The sequence below is a fragment of the Oncorhynchus gorbuscha genome, linkage group LG08, assembly GCF_021184085.1.
Source record: "Oncorhynchus gorbuscha isolate QuinsamMale2020 ecotype Even-year linkage group LG08, OgorEven_v1.0, whole genome shotgun sequence".
Lineage (NCBI taxonomy): Eukaryota > Metazoa > Chordata > Actinopteri > Salmoniformes > Salmonidae > Oncorhynchus > Oncorhynchus gorbuscha.
In genome coordinates, this window is record NC_060180.1 from 61,922,323 (window position 1) to 61,941,538 (window position 19,216).

At 41.2% G+C, this 19,216-nt stretch overlaps 1 protein-coding gene across 1 annotated transcript in view; it reads left to right on the forward strand.

Moving 5' to 3' along the window:
• Nucleotides 1-1,421: 1,421 nt before the first annotated feature.
• xrn1 (5'-3' exoribonuclease 1) overlaps nucleotides 1,422-19,216 on the forward strand; it is a 53,075-nt gene continuing 35,280 nt past the window's right edge. The window contains 12 exon segments of the mRNA XM_046360137.1: nucleotides 1,422-1,731; nucleotides 2,747-2,979; nucleotides 3,087-3,184; nucleotides 3,449-3,558; nucleotides 9,195-9,305; nucleotides 9,559-9,644; nucleotides 11,032-11,119; nucleotides 11,332-11,500; nucleotides 13,486-13,553; nucleotides 13,700-13,837; nucleotides 13,921-14,075; nucleotides 18,411-18,500. Of these exon segments, the coding sequence (XP_046216093.1) occupies nucleotides 1,657-1,731; nucleotides 2,747-2,979; nucleotides 3,087-3,184; nucleotides 3,449-3,558; nucleotides 9,195-9,305; nucleotides 9,559-9,644; nucleotides 11,032-11,119; nucleotides 11,332-11,500; nucleotides 13,486-13,553; nucleotides 13,700-13,837; nucleotides 13,921-14,075; nucleotides 18,411-18,500 (1,421 nt within the window). The 5' untranslated portion in view covers nucleotides 1,422-1,656.

A 19,216-nucleotide genomic window follows, 5' to 3' on the forward strand; every position in this document is an offset into this window, starting at 1 on the left:
CATAGAATGTATGCACACTTGTCTGTAAGTCGCTTTGGATAAAAGCGTCTGCTAAATAGCATATATTATTATTATTATTATTACATATCAAGAAGCTGATTAAACAGCATGACAATTACACAGGTGTACCTTGTGCTGGGGACAATAAAAAGCCACTCTAAAATGTGAAGTTGTGTCACACAAGACAATGACAGATTGTCTCAAATTTTGAGGGAGTGTGCAATTGGCATGCTGACTGCAGGAATGTCCACCAGAGCTGTTGCCAAATTAATGTTAATTTCTCTACCATAAGCCACAAGGTCGTTTTAGACAATTTGGCAGTACATCCAACCGACCTCACAACTGCAGACAAAGTGTAACCACGCGGGATCGTCTGAGACAAACTACCGGGACATCTGATGAAACTGTTGGTTTGTACAACCGAATAATTTCTGCACAAACTTTCAGAAACAAGTATCAGGGAACCTAATCTGTGTGCTCATCGTCCTCACCAGGGTCTTGACCTGACTGCGTCGTAACTGACTTCAGTGGGCAAACGCTCACCTTCGATGGCCACTGGCACGCGTTGTGTGGACGAACGGTTTGCTGATGTCAATGTTGTGAACAGAGTGCCCCATGGTGGGGTTATAGTATGGGCAGGCATAAGCTACGGACAATGAACACAATTTCATTTTAATCGATGGCAATTTGAATGCACAGATATACCGTGACGAGATACTGAGGCCCATTGTTGTGCCATTCATTCACAGCCATCACCTCATGTTTCAGCATGATAATGCATGGCCCATGTCGCAAGGATCTGTACACAATAACTGGAATCTGACAATGGCCTGCATACTCACCAGAAATGTAACCCATTGAGCACGTTTGGGATGCTCTTTATTTACGCGTACGACCACGTGTTCCAGTTCCCGCTAATATCCAGCAATTTCACACAGCCATTGAGGAGGAGTGGGAAAACATTCCACAGGCCACAATAGCCTGATCAACTCTATGAGAAGGTGATGTGTCGTCACTGCATGAGGCAAATGGTGGTTACACAAGATGCTGAATGGTTACATGATCCACGCCCTTACCTGTTATTTTTTTAAGGTATCTTTGACAAACAGATGCATATTTGTATTCACAGTCATGTGGAATCCATAGATTAGGGCCTAATGCATTTCAATGGACTGATTTCCTTATATGAACTGTAGCTCAGTGAAATCTTTGAAATTGTTGCATGTTGTGTTGTTCGTCATTGGTCCCGCTTCTTTGTGCTGACGTGGAACCAGTAATTACTAACTGCGTGTATCGCCGGGAACAAATAAATGATTGCACAAGAATGAAAGTACCATATTAAAATAAAAACAAGCCTAGATTTGTTATGTATACGTTTAAATAGTGTTTTATTAATATTTGAAACATGATATCTATTTGATCACACAGTACATTTAACAATTTTGTGTTTGAGAGCTGGCTTTCTGGTTGTTACGTCATTGATTCCACCCGGACTGTTTTACTGGCTGGACAGTTACAGCCAGCTAGTTAGCGTAGCTGCTACAGAAACAAAATCCCGGACCCCGTAGCAAACACAACTTCTCATATAACTTTACACATCTCTTATACCGTTGAAATTGTATACATTTAGCTCAAAGGGAAGAGTTTGTAGTCAAGATGGGAGTGCCGAAATTCTATCGATGGATTTCAGAGCGATACCCTTGCCTGAGTGAAGTTGTCAAGGAACATCAGGTATGATATCGATATTCTACTTTGCTTATTAATAACGTTACTGTTGCAGCTAGCTAGCAAGCGAAATATAGCAGGCCTATAACGGGTTCATATCCACGTAATGATGTTTCCACTCTGCTGCACTCGCTACTGATATGAGTATTATGGTAATACATAACCCAACATTTGATTGTAAATATAAACATAGCTATAGCTAGTTAGCCAACCAATATTTACCAACAAATTTCGTGTTTGACTCTATTTCCCTCTAGGTACTTATAGCTAGTTAGCCAGCCAGTTTATGTTACTACTACCAGCTCCGTTTAGATTATCATAACAATAAGTCTACCGTGTGTGAATAAGACCTATGTTTGCTAGCTACACTTTACGTTTGTCAAGTAGCTAAATAGAAACATTTTCTGAATAACACATTGCAGTCGTCGACCTGATACAACACTGTCGAGATCACTGCTAGGTTAGCCCAAATGTATCGCCATCAGTGGTGGAAAAAGTACGCATTATATTAATAGGTGCGTGAATTGGACCATATTGATGTCCTGCCTGAGCGTTCAATTAATGTAACGAGTACTTTTGGGTGATGTATGGGAGTAAAAAATGCAGTGTCTTTAGGAATGTAGTGGAGTAAAAGTTGTCAAAAATATAAATAGTAAAGTACACATACCCAAAAATAGTACCGAAGTAGCACTTTAAAGTATTTGTATCTAAGTAATTTACATTACTGATTGGTAGGTATGCAATATGCATTAGGGAGTGGAATGTTGACCTCAGGCCACAGAATGACTCTGTGACCCTCTGCCCTGAGTCGTGCTGTGGTTTAGCTACAATCGTGTTAACTCTGCATGTTAATGTTTCCTAAATAATAATGCACTTCTTCCTACTGTTTTCAGTTAATCCCACTAGATCCTCAACTCATAAATACACTTCCACCATTATTCAAGGATTGATGCTATTATCCACTTGCTATAGGTTAATAGACATACTACTCCAACATCCCCCTTTCCCCCCTCTTCTCTAGATTCCGGAGTTTGACAACCTCTACCTGGATATGAATGGCATCATCCACCAGTGCTCCCACCCCAATGATGAGGACGTCCACTTCCGTATCTCGGAGGAGAAGATCTTTGCAGACATCTTCCACTATCTGGAGGTGCTGTTCAGGATCATCAAGCCCAGGAAGGTGTTCTTCATGGCCGTGGATGGGGTGGCTCCTCGGGCCAAGATGAACCAGCAGAGAGGCAGGAGATTCAGGTAATGATCATGATTATAATAAATTAATTTGAACTTTATGTGCTGTATCTGTGACAGAGTGGCATAGTGATAGATCACACATCTTCATTAACATGTTTCTTGTTAAGGTCGGCCAAAGAAGCAGAGGACAAGATAAAGAAGGCCCTAGAGAAAGGAGAGGTCCTACCCTCAGAGGCCCGCTTTGACTCTAACTGCATCACACCTGGTATGTAGCCTACTACACAATCCATCCACTTCTCCACCTATCTATCTGTCAGCTCATACCCTCATCCAAATCCTAGGTTTTAGGATGTAGGTGTCATGAATGAAGGTGTTTGTATTCATTGGGGCACACCATAGCAAAATGTTCTCCAACAGAGAAGGAAATTAAGCTTTTCTTATTATTAAGTTCCGGTAGTCCCTCCCAGTTTTGGTCTGTTTTCTTCCGTTTGGTGCCTAATGAATACGACCCATCATATCTCTCCTGTAGGGACAGACTTCATGGCCAGGTTACAGGAGCAGCTCAAGTACTTTGTCAACAGTAAACTGTCCACAGACAATGCCTGGAAAGGAGTTAACGTCTACCTTTCTGGACACGAGGTGAGGGCTGGGGGCTCTGTGTGCATGTATGTCTGTCAGTGTGTGTTTCTGTTGCACATTTCCCAGATTTCCCCACAAATGTTTCATAGTGTGCGTGCGACCTCTGTTTTCCTCGTTGACTGACTGTAACTAGGGCTGTGGCGGACATGACATTTTGTCAGCTGGTTATTGTCATGCAAAAGACTGCCGGTTTCACTGTAATTTACCGTCAATTAACAAACACATTTAGCATCTCTAGGCCTCCACACATACACGCTGCTGATGCATGCCTTTGAAAACATCAACATTTTAAAAAGTCTAATAAATCAATTGAATGTACATCATTCACAGTAAATCCATTATTTTAGGCAGGTGTATAAAAAAACACTATAACATGAAGAAAATGTATTTCAGAAGAATATAATATTAGTTGGCCTGCTGTATGTTATCTGACTATGTGCCATGCCATAGGATGTAGGCTTGTTCATCTAGCAAACAAGATATGCTTATAAGTCCCATGCCATTATATGATTTTATAGTAAGAAGATTATAAACTAGATATTGAATAAAATAGAAAGCATATTTTTCCATGTAATTGCATATGAAGTGCGCATATGAAGTGGCTATGTTGCGCATAAAAGTGATAAATTGAAACCGGTCCTACAGTGCATTCTGGAAGTATTCAGACCCCTTTCCTTTTTCCACATTTTGTTATGTTACAGCCTTATTCCAAAATGAATTAAATGTTTTCCCTCATCAATCTACACACATACCCCATAATGGCAAAGTGAAAACAGTTTTTTAGAAATGTTAGTTTAGAAAGAAATACATTATTTACATAAGTATTCAGGCCCTTTGCTATGATACTCGAAATTGAGCTCAGGTGCATCCTGTTTCCATCGATCATCCTTGTGATGCCTCTACAACTTGGTGTCCACCTGTGGTAAATTTAATTGATTGGACATGATTTGGAAAGGCACACCTCTCTATATAAGGACCCACAGTTGACAGTGCATGTCAGAGCAAAAATCAAGCCATGAGGTTGAAGGAATTCAAATCAAAATCAAATGTATTTATATACCTTTTTACTTCAGCTGATATCTCAAAGTACTGTACAGAAACCCAGCCTAAAACCCCAAACAGCAAGCAATGCAGGTGTAGAAGCACGGTGGCTAGGAAAAACTCCCTAGGAAGAAACCTAGAGCGGAACCTGGCAATGAGGGGTGGCCAGTCCTCTTCTGGCTGTGCCGGGTGGAGATTATAACAGAACATTGCCAAGATGTTCAAATGTTCATAGATGACCAGCATGGTCAAATAATAATAATCATAGTAGTTGTCGAGGGTGCAACAGGTCAGCACTTCAGAGAAGGCAGTGGCCAGGTCAGTCCCAAAGAACGCAGTGGCCTCCATCATTCTTAAATATAATCATTTTTAGAACCACCAAGACACTTCCTAGAGCTGGCCAAAATGAGCAATTGGAGGAGAAGGGCCATGGTCAGGGAGGTGACCAAGAACCCGATGGTCACTGACATAGCTCCAGAGTTCCTTGGAGATGGGAGAACCTTCCTGAAGGACCATCATCTCTACAGCACTCCACAAATCAGGCCTTTATGGTAGAGTGGCCAGACGGAAGCCACTCCTCTGTAAAAGGCACATTACGTCACGTCTGGAGGAAACCTGGCACCATCCCTATGGTAAAGCACGGTGGTCGCAGCATCATGCTGTGGGGTTGTTTTTCAGCGGCAGGAACTGGAAGACTAGTCAGGGTCGAGGGATAGATGAACAGAGCAAAGTACAGAGATATCCTTGATGAAAACCTGCTCCAGCGCTCTCAGGACCTCAGACTGGGGACGAAGGTTCACCTTCCAGCAGGACAACGACCCTAAGCACACAGCCAAGACGACTCAGGAATGGCTTTGGGACAAGCCTCTGAATGTCCTTGAGTGGTTCAGCCAGAGCCCGGACATGAACCCGATCAAACATATACAGTGCCACTGACACGGCCCGCAACCAAAACATGCGGACTCTCCGTCACTGCAGCCGATGTGAGGAAAACGTGTTAAACGGGTTAACCCTCGCAAGGCTGCAGGCCCAGACGGCATCCCCAGCCGCGCCCTCAGAGCATGCTCAGACCAGCTGGCCGGTGTGTTTACGGACATATTCAATCAATCCCTATCCCAGTCTGCTGTTCCCACATGCTTCAAGAGGGCCACCATTGTCCCTGTTCCCAAGAAAGCTAAGGTAACTGAGCTAAACGACTACCGCCCCGTAGCACTCACTTCCGTCATCATGAAGTGCTTTGAGAGACTAGTCAAGGACCATATCACCTCCACCCTACCTGACACCCTAGACCCACTCCAATTTGCTTACCGCCCGAATAGGTCCACAGCCGATGCAATCTCAACCACACTGCACACTGCCCTAACCCATCTGGACAAGAGGAATACCTATGTGAGAATGCTGTTCATCGACTACAGCTCGGCATTTAACACCATAGTACCCTCCAAGCTCGTCATCAAGCTCGAGACCCTGGGTCTTGACCCCGCCCTGTGCAACTGGGTACTGGACTTCCTGACGGGCCACCCCAGGTGGTGAGGGTAAGCAACAACATCTCCACCCCGCTGATCCTCAACACTGGGGCCCCACAAGGGTGCGTTCTGAGCCCTCTCCTGTACTCCTTGTTCACCCACGACTGCGTGGCCACGCACGCCTCCAACACAATCATCAAGTTTGCAGACGACACAACAGTAGTGGGCTTGATTACCAACAACGACGAGACGGCCTACAGGGAGGAGGTGAGGGCCCTCGGAGTGTGGTGTCAGGAAAATAACCTCACACTCAACATCAACAAAACTAAGGAGATGATTGTGGACTTCAGGAAACAGCAGAGGGAACACCCCCCCCCCCCCCTATCCACATCGATGGAACAGTAGTGGAGGGGGGTTGTAAGTTTTAAGTTCCTCGACGTACACATCACAGACAAACTGAATTGGTCCACCCACACAGACAGCATCGTGAAGAAGGCGCAGCAGCACCTCTTCAACCTCAGGAGGCTGAGGAAATTCGGCTTGTCACCAAAAGCACTCACAAACTTCTACAGAAGCACAATCGAGAGCATCCTGGCGGGCTGTATCACCGCCTGGTACGGCAACTGCTCTGCCCACAACAGTAAGGCTCTCCAGAGGGTAGTGAGGTCTGCACAACGCATCACCGGGGGCAAACTACCTGCCCTCCAGGACACCTACACCACCCGATGTCACAGGAAGGCCATAAAGATCATCAAGGACAACAACCACCCGAGCCACTGCCTGTTCACCCCGCTATCACCCAGAAGGCGAGGTCAGTACAGGTGCATCAAAGCAGGGCCCGAGAGACTGAAAAACAGCTTCTATCTCAAGGCCATCAGACTGTTAAACAGCCACCACTAACATTGAGTGGCTGCTGCCAACACACTGACACTGACTCAACTCCAGCCACTTTAATAATGGGAATTGATGGGAAATGATGTAAAATATATCACTAGCCACTTTAAACAATGCTACCTAATATAATGTTTACATACCCTACATTATTCATCTCATATGTATACGTATATACTGTACTCTATATCATCTACTGCATCTTTATGTAATACATGTATCACTAGCCACTTTAACTATGCCACTTTGTTTACATACTCATCTCATATGTATATACTGTACTCGATACCATCTACTGTATCTTGCCTATGCCGCTCTGTACCATCACTCATTCATATATCTTTTTGTACATGTTCTTTATCCCCTTACACTTGTGTGTATAAGGTAGTAGTTTTGGAATTGTTAGTTAGATTACTTGTTGGTTATTACTGCATTGTCGGAACTAATAGCACAAGCATTTCGCTACACTCGCATTAACATCTGCTAACCATGTGTATGTGACAAATAAAATTGGATTTGATGTGACATCTCTGGAGAGACCTGAAAATAGCTGTGCAGCGACGCTCCCTAATCCAACCTGACAGAGCTTGAGATGATCTGTAGAGAAGAGTGGGAGAAACTCCCCAAATACAGGTGTGCCAAGCTTGTAGCGTCATACCCAAGAAGGTTTGAGGGTGTAATCACTGCCAAAGGTGCTTCAACAAAGTTCTGAGTGAAGGGTCTGAATACTTATGTAATAATATAATATATGCCATTTAGCAGACGCTTTTATCCAAAGCGACTTACAGTCATGTGTGCATACATTCTACGTATGGGTGGTCCCGGGGATCGAACCCACTACCCTGGCGTTACAAGCGCCATGCTCAATATGATATTTCAGTGTTTTATTTTTAATAAATTAGCAAACATTTCTAAACCGGTTTTTGCTTTTTCATTATGGAGTATTGTGTGTAGGTTGATTGGGGGGGGGGGGGGGGGGGGACTGACTATTTAATCCATTTTAGAATAAGGCGGTAATGTAACAATGTGGAAAAAGTCAAGGGGTCTGAATAATTGCTGAATGCACTGTATATGCTAGCCTTAGAGTTATTTGGCAACTTTAATTGTGAATGACGAAGACCTTAAAAGCACGATACTGTTTTGATGATGTTTGATGTGATTATTCGATTGCATTTACATTGCTGTCAGAGTGGTTAGAGGGACACGGGAGCCCTGACGACCAGGCTGACCTTGATGATCGTTAGTGAGTTGGTACTATGTCCAGAGTGCATAGGAGGAGATTACCATGACTCAACAGTCACATTGAATTTGACTGTGGTCATGACTCATGACTACCAGTGTCGCGGTAATACGGTCACCTCAACGGCCATAACTGTAACGCTGTTTCTCTCAGACGGTAATACGGTCACCTCAACGGCCCTAACTGTAACGCTGTTTCTCGCTAACGGTAATACGGTCACCTCAACGGCCCTAACTGTAACGCTGTTTCTCTCAGACGGTAATACGGTCACCTCAATGGCCCTAACTGTTTCCCTGTCAGACGGTAATACGGTCACCTCAACGACCCTAACTGTTTCTCTCTCTAACGGTAATACGGTCACCTCAACAGCCCTAACTGTAACGCTGTTTCTCTCAGACGGTAATACGGTCACCTCAACGGCCCTAACTGTTTCTCTCTCAGACGGTAATACGGTCACCTCAACGGCCCTAACTGTTTCTCTCTCAGGCGGTAATACGGTCACCTCAACGGCCCTAACTGTTTCTCTCTCAGACGGTAATACGGTCACCTCAACAGCACTAACTGTAACGCTGTTTCTCTCTCAGACGGTAATACGGTCACCTCAACGGCCCTAACTGTTTCCTTGTCAGACGGTAATACGGTCACCTCAACAGCACTAACTGTAACGCTGTTTCTCTCTCAGACGGTAATACGGTCACCTCAACGGCCCTAACTGTAACGCTGTTTCTCTCTAACGGTAATACGGTCACCTCAACGGCCCTAACTGTTTCCTTGTCAGACGGTAATACGGTCACCTCAACGGCCCTAACTGTTTCCTTGTCAGACGGTAATACGGTCACCTCAACGGCCCTAACTGTTTCTCTCTCAGACGGTAATACGGTCACCTCAACGGCCCTAACTGTTTCCTTGTCAGACGGTAATACGGTCACCTCAACAGCCCTAACTGTAACGCTGTTTCCCTGTCAGACGGTAATACTGTAAGCCTGTTTCCCTGTCAGACTCCAGGAGAAGGAGAACATAAGATCATGGAGTTTATCCGCTGGGAAAACACCAAGCCAGACCACGACCCAAACACACGCCACTGTCTCTATGGCCTGGACGCTGACCTGGTGGGTGGTGTGTGTGTGTGTGTGTGTGTGTGTGTGTGTGTGTGTGTGTGTGTGTGTGTGTGTGTGTGTGTGTGTGTGTGTGTGTGTAAGAGAGATGGCACAGATGTGTATCAGGGAGGGTGTGTGATATGTATGTCTCTGGTAATTTTAGTGTCAGTTTTTTACAGTTCTCTTACTATTTACACAAACTCTGGTATGCTGTGATGTAAGGTCTGTTGTGTTAACTATGATATCTCTCACTCCTCTCCTACAGATGATGTTAGGTCTGACGAGCCATGAGCCACACTTCTCCCTACTCAGAGAAGAGGTCCGCTTTGGAGGGAAGAAAAACCAGAAAAGGTGTCTGTGGGCATGTGCAAGAGACAGTGCTGTGTGTGTGTGTTTCTGTGTGTGTGTGTGTGTGTGTAAGACAGAGGTATAACGATGGGCACTTATTCGAAAATCTGAACAGACGTTAGTATTCGATTACTTTTTTTGTTCATTTTTTGGAGAAATGGCAATTACAGGCATGCACATCACGGGGTTCCTCAAGACCTGACACGGATCAATGCAAAACATTCACCAGAAAGATATTTAGTTCTATCAGACTTCTCTTTCACTGTTGCTGTTAGCCTAAAACTACCGGAGAATAGCAGCATGTCTGCTGGTGTGGTAGCTTTCCTCTGCCCTCATTCTGATTGTTCAAGAGAGTATAAAGACATTTTTAAATGATAATATTATGTATTTACATTTAAAAAAAAAATAGAATTGACTATCCGGAAAACTGAAATGTCTTGATATTATTTTAATAGTGAAATATACTGAACAAAAATATAAACGAACATGCACCAATTTTGAGTTATATTTCATAACAAGGCTACTAAGCAACTTTATTTTTTTTTATTTCTTACATTCTATATTTCTGAATTACATTCTTTTTACTTTTTAGATTTGTGTATTGTTAGACATTAATGCACTGTTGGTGCAAGGAACATTTCGCTACACCTGCAATAACATTATTATTATTATTATTATTATGTGTATGCGACCAATATAAGTGGCTTTGAATTATGTATTTCACATGAATGGATGGGGTGCACCCGCTTGGGAGCCAGGCCCAGCCAATCAGAATTAGTTTCTCCCCACAAAGGGGCTTCATTACAGACAGAAATACTCAGTGACTGGTCTCAGACGATCCCACAGGTGAAGAAGCAGGATGTGGAGGTCCTGGGCTGGCGTGGTTACACATGATCTGCGGTTGTGAGGCAGGTTGGATGTACTGCCAAATTCTTTAAAACAAAATTGAAGGCAGCTTATGGTATAGAAATGATCTGGCAACGGTTCTGGTGGATATTCCTGCTGTCAGCATGCCAATTGCACACTACCTCAACTTGAGGCATCTGTGGCATTGTGTTGTGACAAAACTGCAAATTTTAGAGTGGTCTTTTATTGTCCCCAGCACAAGGTGCACCTGTGTAATGATCATGCTGTTTAATCAGCTTCTTAATATGCCATACCCGTCAGGTGGATGGAATATCTTGGCAAAGGAGAAATGCTCACTAACATGGATGTGAACACATTTCCGTACATTTTAGAGAAATAGGTTTTTGTGCGTATGGAACTATTTCTGGGATCTTTTATTTCAGCTCATCAAACCTGGGAGCAACACTTGTTGCGTTTTTCTATTTTTGTTTGGTATTATTTCCAATGCCATCCCTAGTAATCAGTATGTATTGTCCTCCTGTAGAATAACTGCTCCAGAGGAGACAACCTTCCACCTACTGCACCTGTCACTATTTAGGGAGTACATAGACTACGAGTTCTCTGAAGTTAAGGTAAGACACATTCATACATTCAAATCTTGCTGTAGTGTGACCAATATAGTAGATGCAAAATAAACTCCCCTAGAAGTAATCAATTCACACTATCAGTTCTCTATGAATGGTTTGAATAACAATAAGGTCATATGATTGGTTGTTCCTTACAGTAAGATCTCATCCTGTTGGTTGTTTCTCAATAAGATCTCTTTTGATTGGTTGTTTGACAGAATAAGATCTCATTTGAGTACGACCTGGAGCGAATCATAGATGACTGGATCCTGATGGGCTTTCTTGTTGGGAATGACTTCATCCCTCATCTTCCTCATCTTCACATAAACCACGACGCCCTACCTCTTCTCTACCGCACCTACATCAGTGTGCTACCAACACTAGGAGGTGAGAACACATGGACAAGCTCATAAATTAGGGCTGACCCCATTTAGTCGACTGGTTTATTGTTTGGTCAAAAGGCTGTTGGTTGACCAAGATTTTTTTTAGTCGAGCAGTCGCAAATATATATATTTATGGCACACAAGACAGCTGTCTGATTCGCGCCTGTCTCAGTGGACTAATTCATTGCGGAGGCCGTGTGGTTGCTGCAGTCTAAGAAGAAGAGGAGTGTAACTAAGATGCACAATGAACATCTCTCTCCAGAATGCACTCTCTCCCGCCAATTCCTGCATATTCATTGTTTCATAACTTCATTGTGTGAATAGTTTCCCCTTTGATTGTTAGTCTGTCAATTCCACATTATTATTTTTTTATCTACAGTAGTACACCTGATTATCTACGCGCACCTGATTACCCATAGAAGTAGGCCTAGGCTACCTGTCCTGCGAGCAAATTTAGGCTTATAAATGTGCCCATTTGGGGATCTGACAGTATTTCTGATTCTTTTTAATCCCCACCACTTATGAGCTGTGGAGCTTCTCAAAGTACATTTTTCTTCACCTCAAACAGCAAGGAAACAAAGTCTGTTTTTTTTCATCCATTGAGAATGACAATAGTTTCAGTATGTATTTGAAAAGTCTTTCCAGCTCTCTCCCTTTAGATAACCACTCGGTGTGAAAAATAAAAATGTCATGCTCTGAACCATTGGAAATGTCATAAAATAGGCCAACCTGATGACTTCTTATCCATTGTTCATGGCCTACAGCTGTGTCTGTCCTGAGGGCCCAGAATATTTGTGGTTGGCTAGTGCAAGCTACAGGCAGGACACCGTTGATACATTGTTACAAGGTCTTTGCAGACAGGCCATGTGTAGCCAACGTGGTTTATAGGACACTTATTTTTTATCAGGATGTTTTCTACCTGCAGGCTGCAATGTAAAAAAAAATGCGGGGCTTTATATAGGCTGTTTGTACAAGGTCGCAATGCCAATAGAAGTTACTTTTAGATTTGTATTTTCATTTAGATAGAATTTTGATTTAACCACATGACAATGATTGAGATAGGAAGCTGTTATTCTAAATCAAATGAAACTGTTCCACAAAAATATGCACATGAAAACCATAACTGTCACGCAGATCGGTAGAAATGGTAAGATAGGTTGGCATTGCACATGAAGGTTACAGACCCCTAGTGTAACCAATTACCTTCAACTTCAGGAGAGTAATGGCAGAATCTGCTAAGGCCACAAGGAGGATGGTCGAGTACAGACAATAGACTTTGTAAAAACATTTTTATTTGATCTGGTGCTCCCTCTTGAGGCTTTAGTGTCTCATTTCATCAAACAGTGCTTTTAAAGTAGGGGTGTCAACTCATTCCATGGAGGGCCTAGTGTCTATAGCTTTTTCCTTTCAATTAAGACCTAGACAACCAGCTGAGAGGAGTTCCTTACTAATCAGGGACCTTAATTCATCAATCAAGTACAAGGGAGGAGCAAAAACCCTCAGACACTCGACCCTCAGTGGAATGAGTTTTACATGTGTGGCTTAAAGTGTCAGGCAAGTTCAGTGCATATAGTTGATGTTATTACGACACACATGGTGTGTCTATGTATGGGAAAAATAGACCTTTTAAAAATGTAGGAGACTCGATTGGTTGAAAGAAGACTTTTCGGTCAATCAAGATTTATTTGGAGTCGAGGACCACACACACACACACACACACACACACACACACACACACACACACACACACACACACACACACACACACACACACACACACACACACACACACACACACACACACACACACACACACACACACACACACACACACACACACACACACACACACACACACACACACACACACACACTTACAGACAGACAGGTAAAATACACACCCGATACTGAGTTAAACTGTGTATAACATTTTACTGATAGTATAGTGAGTAATAAGCAATCAACTTCGTTGTCTCTTCTCATCATCAGGATACCTGAATGAGAATGGTCACCTGAACCTGGGTAACTTTGAGAAGTACCTAGAGAAACTGTCAGAGGTAAGAGAGACCAGCATCCACTATCAGTGTAATTTTTAAAATTACCATGCATTTCTGATTGTCAGTCTCACACTCTTTCTCACATTTTTTTCGCAATCTCTCGCTACCCTTTCTCTCTTTGTCTTCCCTCTCTACCTCTCCCTTAGTTTGACAGGGAGCACTTCAATGAGGTGTTTGTGGATCTGAAGTGGTTTGAGAGTAAGGTGGGGAACAAGTACTTGAACGAGGCAGCAGGGCTGGCAGCAGAGGAGGCTCACTGCAAGGATTCCAGGAAGAAAGACCCGGTGAGACATGACTACACACACACACACACAGATTCTACAAATGCATGTATGAAGATCTTGCTGACCTGTGTGTGTGTGTGCAGAAAGACTCTCTGTGTCTGGCTGCGCTGGATGAGGACAGAGGCCCCAGCAGAGTTTTTGAGGAGGATGGGGAGGAAGAAGACATGTTTGAAGCAGAGTTCCGACAGTACAAGCGCACCTACTACATGACCAAGATGGGAGTGGAGGTGGTCTCAGAGTGAGTTGTATACCAAACCTTCTTCCAACATTCTCAAAATATTTTCCTGTAACAGTTTTGCAATGCTCTTACAAAAGTTTCTGGCCCCCAAGCTGGGCTGAACTTGAATGTTTTTTTTCTACTTGATAAGCAAAGACGATGGCATTGTAGAGCTGTGACTAGGGCTGTTACGGTGACTGTATTACCGTCATGACTGCAGTCAGATTCCACTTGACTGAGTCACGGTAACTAGACTTCTCCAAGACTGCCCCCTGATGCCACTGGTGGTAATTAGCAAAGATCATCAGTAGCATACCAAACTTTCTACCGGCCAGCCGCTAACGACCGGTACTCTGTGCAGCCTTTAATCACTCTGATATGAATACAGTTGAAAATCTAATCTAAGAGGCTTGGCATAGGATCACCTGTTGGGCAGTGAGAGCCAGCTCCTCATACCTGGTTGATGCATGGAATGAAACAAGTGTTCCTGTTCCTTAACATTTCTATAAGATATGCTATTACGTGAGAAAAATAGGATCCTTTTCAGCTTTCTAAAGGCTAGGACTACTATCTTTATTTCCTATATAAAGTTAATTGCTAATAAGCTCTATAAAGAATATATACTAAATTGATATATTCTTTCTTCAGCGTACACTTAATATGTTCCCCTGTTGATGATGTTTATTATGCATTAAGGTTGAACCAAAAGATTACATGCAACAAATAGGAAAAATGAAATACAAAACAATTAAATATGTGAAATTGAATTGAACAATAATGTATGTTGATGCTAATATTATATACAATATTCAATTGTTTCTATATAACAATAGTCTAATATATTTAATATGCCATAAACTTGTTTTTTTTAACAGTTTCACTAATTCATCCTAGTTAATTTAATCATTGACACACCCCTCAGTATTGTCATTGGTTGCACTAATTGAACTGTTTGTCTACATAAGCTGGTTCGAGGTATTCATGACATCACCCTGAAGAAGGCACAGTGATGCCCAAACGTTGGGAAATACCCAATAACTTACTGGGACTTTATATATGGAGTGAGCCACTCTTAATTTGTTGTAGTTTATTTGCTGTTAGTCAGCACCTTCACACAAACACACTTTTCTGGGTGTGCGCCAGCTGATGTTTTTTATTCTTTAGACGTGCCTGAAATACATCATGGATTTAGTGTGATGGTGTAGGATATATAAAATGGATTTAGTGTGATGGTGAAGGCCATATTAAATGGATTTAGTGTGATGGTGAAGGATATATCAAATGGATTTAGTGTGATGGTGTAGGATATATAAAATGGATTTAGTGTGATGGTGAAGGCCATATTAAATGGATTTAGTGTGATGGTGAAGGATATATCAAATGGATTTAGTGTGATGGTGTAGGATATATAAAATGGATTTAGTGTGATGGTGAAGGCCATATTAAATGGATTTAGTGTGATGGTGAAGGATATATCAAATGGATTTAGTGTGATGGTGTAGGCTATATTAAATGGATTTAGTGTGATGGTGTAGGCTATATTAAATGGTTTAGGCTATATTAAATGGATTTAGTATGATGGTGTAGGCTATATTAAATGGATTTAGTGTGATGGTGTAGGCTATATTAAATGGTTTAGGCTATATTACATGGATTTAGTATGATGGTGTAGGCTATATTAAATGGATTTAGTATGCTGGTGTAGGCTATATTAAATGGATTTAGTGTGATGCTGTAGGCTATATTAAATGGTTTAGGCTATATTAAATGGATTTAGTGTGATGGTGTAGGCTATATTAAATGGATTTAGTGTGATGGTGTAGGCTATATTAAATGGATTTAGTGTGATGGTGTAGGCTATATTAAATGGATTTAGTGTGATGGTGTGGGCTATATTAAATGGATTTAGTGTGATGGTGTAGGCTATATTAAATGGTTTAGGCTATATTAAATGGATTTAGTGTGATGGTGTAGGCTATATTAAATGGATTTAGTGTGATGGTGTAGGCTATATTAAATGGATTTAGTGTGATTGTGTAGGCTATATTAAATGGATTTAGTGTGATGGTGTGGGCTATATATTAAATGGATTTAGTGTGATGGTGTAGGCTATATTAAATGGATTTAGTGTGATGGTGTAGGCTATATTAAATGGTTTAGGCTATATTAAATGGATTTAGTATGATGCTGTAGGCTATATTAAATCTTATATTAAATGGTTTAGGCTATATTAAATGGATTTAGTGTGATGGTGTAGGCTATATTAAATGGTTTTAGGCTATATTAAATGGATTTAGTGTGATGGTGTAGGCTATATTAAATGGTTTTAGGCTATATTAAATGGATTTAGTGTGATGGTGTAGGCTATATTAAATGGATTTAGTGTGATGGTGTAGGCTATATTAAATGGTTTTAGGCTATATTAAATGGATTTAGTGTGATGGTGTAGGCTATATTAAATGGTTTTAGGCTATATTAAATGGATTTAGTGTGATGCTGTAGGCTATATTAAATGGTTTTAGGCTATATTAAATGGATTTAGTGTGATGGTGTCGGCTATATTAAATGGATTTAGTGTGATGCTGTAGGCTATATTAAATGGTTTTAGGCTATATTAAATGGATTTAGTGTGATGGTGTAGGCTATATTAAATGGATTTAGTGTGATGGTGTAGGCTATATTAAATGGATTTAGTGTGATGGTGTAGGCTATATTAAATGGATTTAGTGTGATGTGTAGGCTATATTAAATGGATTTAGTGTGATGGTGTAGGCTATATTAAATGGATTTAGTGTGATGGTGTAGGCTATATTAAATGGATTTAGTGTGATGGTGTAGGCTATATTAAATGGATTTAGTGTGATGGTGTAGGCTATATTAAATGGATTTAGTGTGATGGTGTAGGCTATATTAAATGGTTTAGGCTATATTAAATGGATTTAGTGTGATGCTGTAGGCTATATTAAATGGTATATTAAATGGTTTTAGGCTATATTAAATGGATTTAGTGTGATGGTGTAGGCTATATTAAATGGTTTTAGGCTATATTAAATGGATTTAGTGTGATGCTGTAGGCTATATTAAATGGTTTTAGGCTATATTAAATGGATTTAGTGTGATGGTGTAGGCTATATTAAATGGTTTAGGCTATATTAAATGGATTTAGTGTGATGCTGTAGGCTATATTAAATGGTATATTAAATGGTTTTAGTGTGATGGTGTAGGCTATATTAAATGGTTTAGGCTATATTAAATGGTTTTAGGCTATATTAAATGGATTTAGTGTGATGGTGTAGGCTATATTAAATGGTTTTAGGCTATATTAAATGGATTTAGTGTGATGCTGTAGGCTATATTAAATGGTTTTAGGCTATATTAAATGGATTTAGTGTGATGGTGTAGGCTATATTAAATGGTTTAGGCTATATTAAATGGATTTAGTGTGATGCTGTAGGCTATATTAAATGGTATATTAAATGGTTTAGGCTATATTAAATGGATTTAGTGTGATGCTGTAGGCTATATTAAATGGATTTAGTGTAATGCTGTAGGCTATATTAAATGGTATATTAAATGGTTTTAGGCTATATTAAATGGATTTAGTGTGATGCTGTAGGCTATATTAAATGGAATATTAAATGGTTTAGGCTATATTAAATGGATTTAGTGTGATGCTGTAGGCTATATTAAATGGTTTAGGCTATATTAAATGGATTTAGTGTGATGCTGTAGGCTATATTAAATGGTTTTAGTGTGATGGTGTAGGCTATATTAAATGGTTTTAGGCTATATTAAATGGATTTAGTGTGATGCTGTAGGCTATATTAAATGGAATATTAAATGGTTTAGGCTATATTAAATGGATTTAGTGTGATGGTGTAGGCTATATTAAATGGATTTAGTGTGATGGTGTAGGCTATATTAAATGGTTTTAGGCTATATTAAATGGATTTAGTGTGATGCTGTAGGCTATATTAAATGGAATATTAAATGGTTTAGGCTATATTAAATGGATTTAGTGTGATGGTGTCGGCTATATTAAATGGAATATTAAATGGTTTAGGCTATATTAAATGGATTTAGTGTGATGGTGTCGGCTATATTAAATGGAATATTAAATGGTTTTAGGCTATATTAAATGGATTTAGTGTGATGCTGTAGGCTATATTAAATGGAATATTAAATGGTTTAGGCTATATTAAATGGATTTAGTGTGATGGTGTAGGCTATATTAAATGGTTTTAGGCTATATTAAATGGATTTAGTATGATGCTGTAGGCTATATTAAATGGATGTATTAGACTTTTTAAAATGTAGATTATTATTATTTATTATTATTATTATTATTGTTTTCAGTGAGTTTCTAGCCAACCAGGCGTTGTGCTATGTGGAGGGAATCCAGTGGATCCTACATTACTACTACCATGGAGTCCAATCCTGGAGCTGGTAGGTTCCTCTCCCCTCTCTCCTCTCTCTCCTGTATCCTCTCTCTCCTGTATCCTCTCTCTCTCTCTCTCTCTCCTGTATCCTCTCTCTCTCTCTCTCTCTCCTGTATCCTCTCTCTCTTTCTCCTGTATCCTCTCTCTCTCTCTCTCTCCTGTATCCTCTCTCTCTCCTGTATCCTCTCTCTCTCTCCTGTATCCTCTCTCTCTCTCGTATCCTCTCTCTCGTATCCTCTCTCTCTCCTGTATCCTCTCTCTCTCTCCCGTATCTCTCTCTCTCTCTCTCTCCTGTATCTCTCTCTCTCTCTCTCTCCTGTATCGTCTCTCTCTCTCTCTCCTGTATCGGCTCTCTCTCTCTCTCTCTCCTGTATCGGCTCTCTCTCTCTCTCTCTCCTGTATCGTCTCTCTCTCTCTCTCTCTCTCTCTCTCTCTCTCTCTCTCTCCTGTATCGGCTCTCTCTCTCTCTCTCTCTCTCCTGTATCGGCTCTCTCTCTCTCTCTCTCTCTCTCTCTCTCTCTCTCTCTCTCTCTCTCTCTCTCTCTCTCTCTCTCTCTCTCTCTCTCTCTCTCTCTCTCTCTCTCTCTCTCTCTCTCTCTCTCTCTCTCTCTCTCTCTCTCTCTCTCTCTCTCTCTCTCTCTCTCTCTCTCTCTCTCTCTCTCTCTCTCTCTCTCTCTCTCTCTCTCTCTCTCTCTCTCTCTCTCTCTCTCTCTCTCTCTCTCT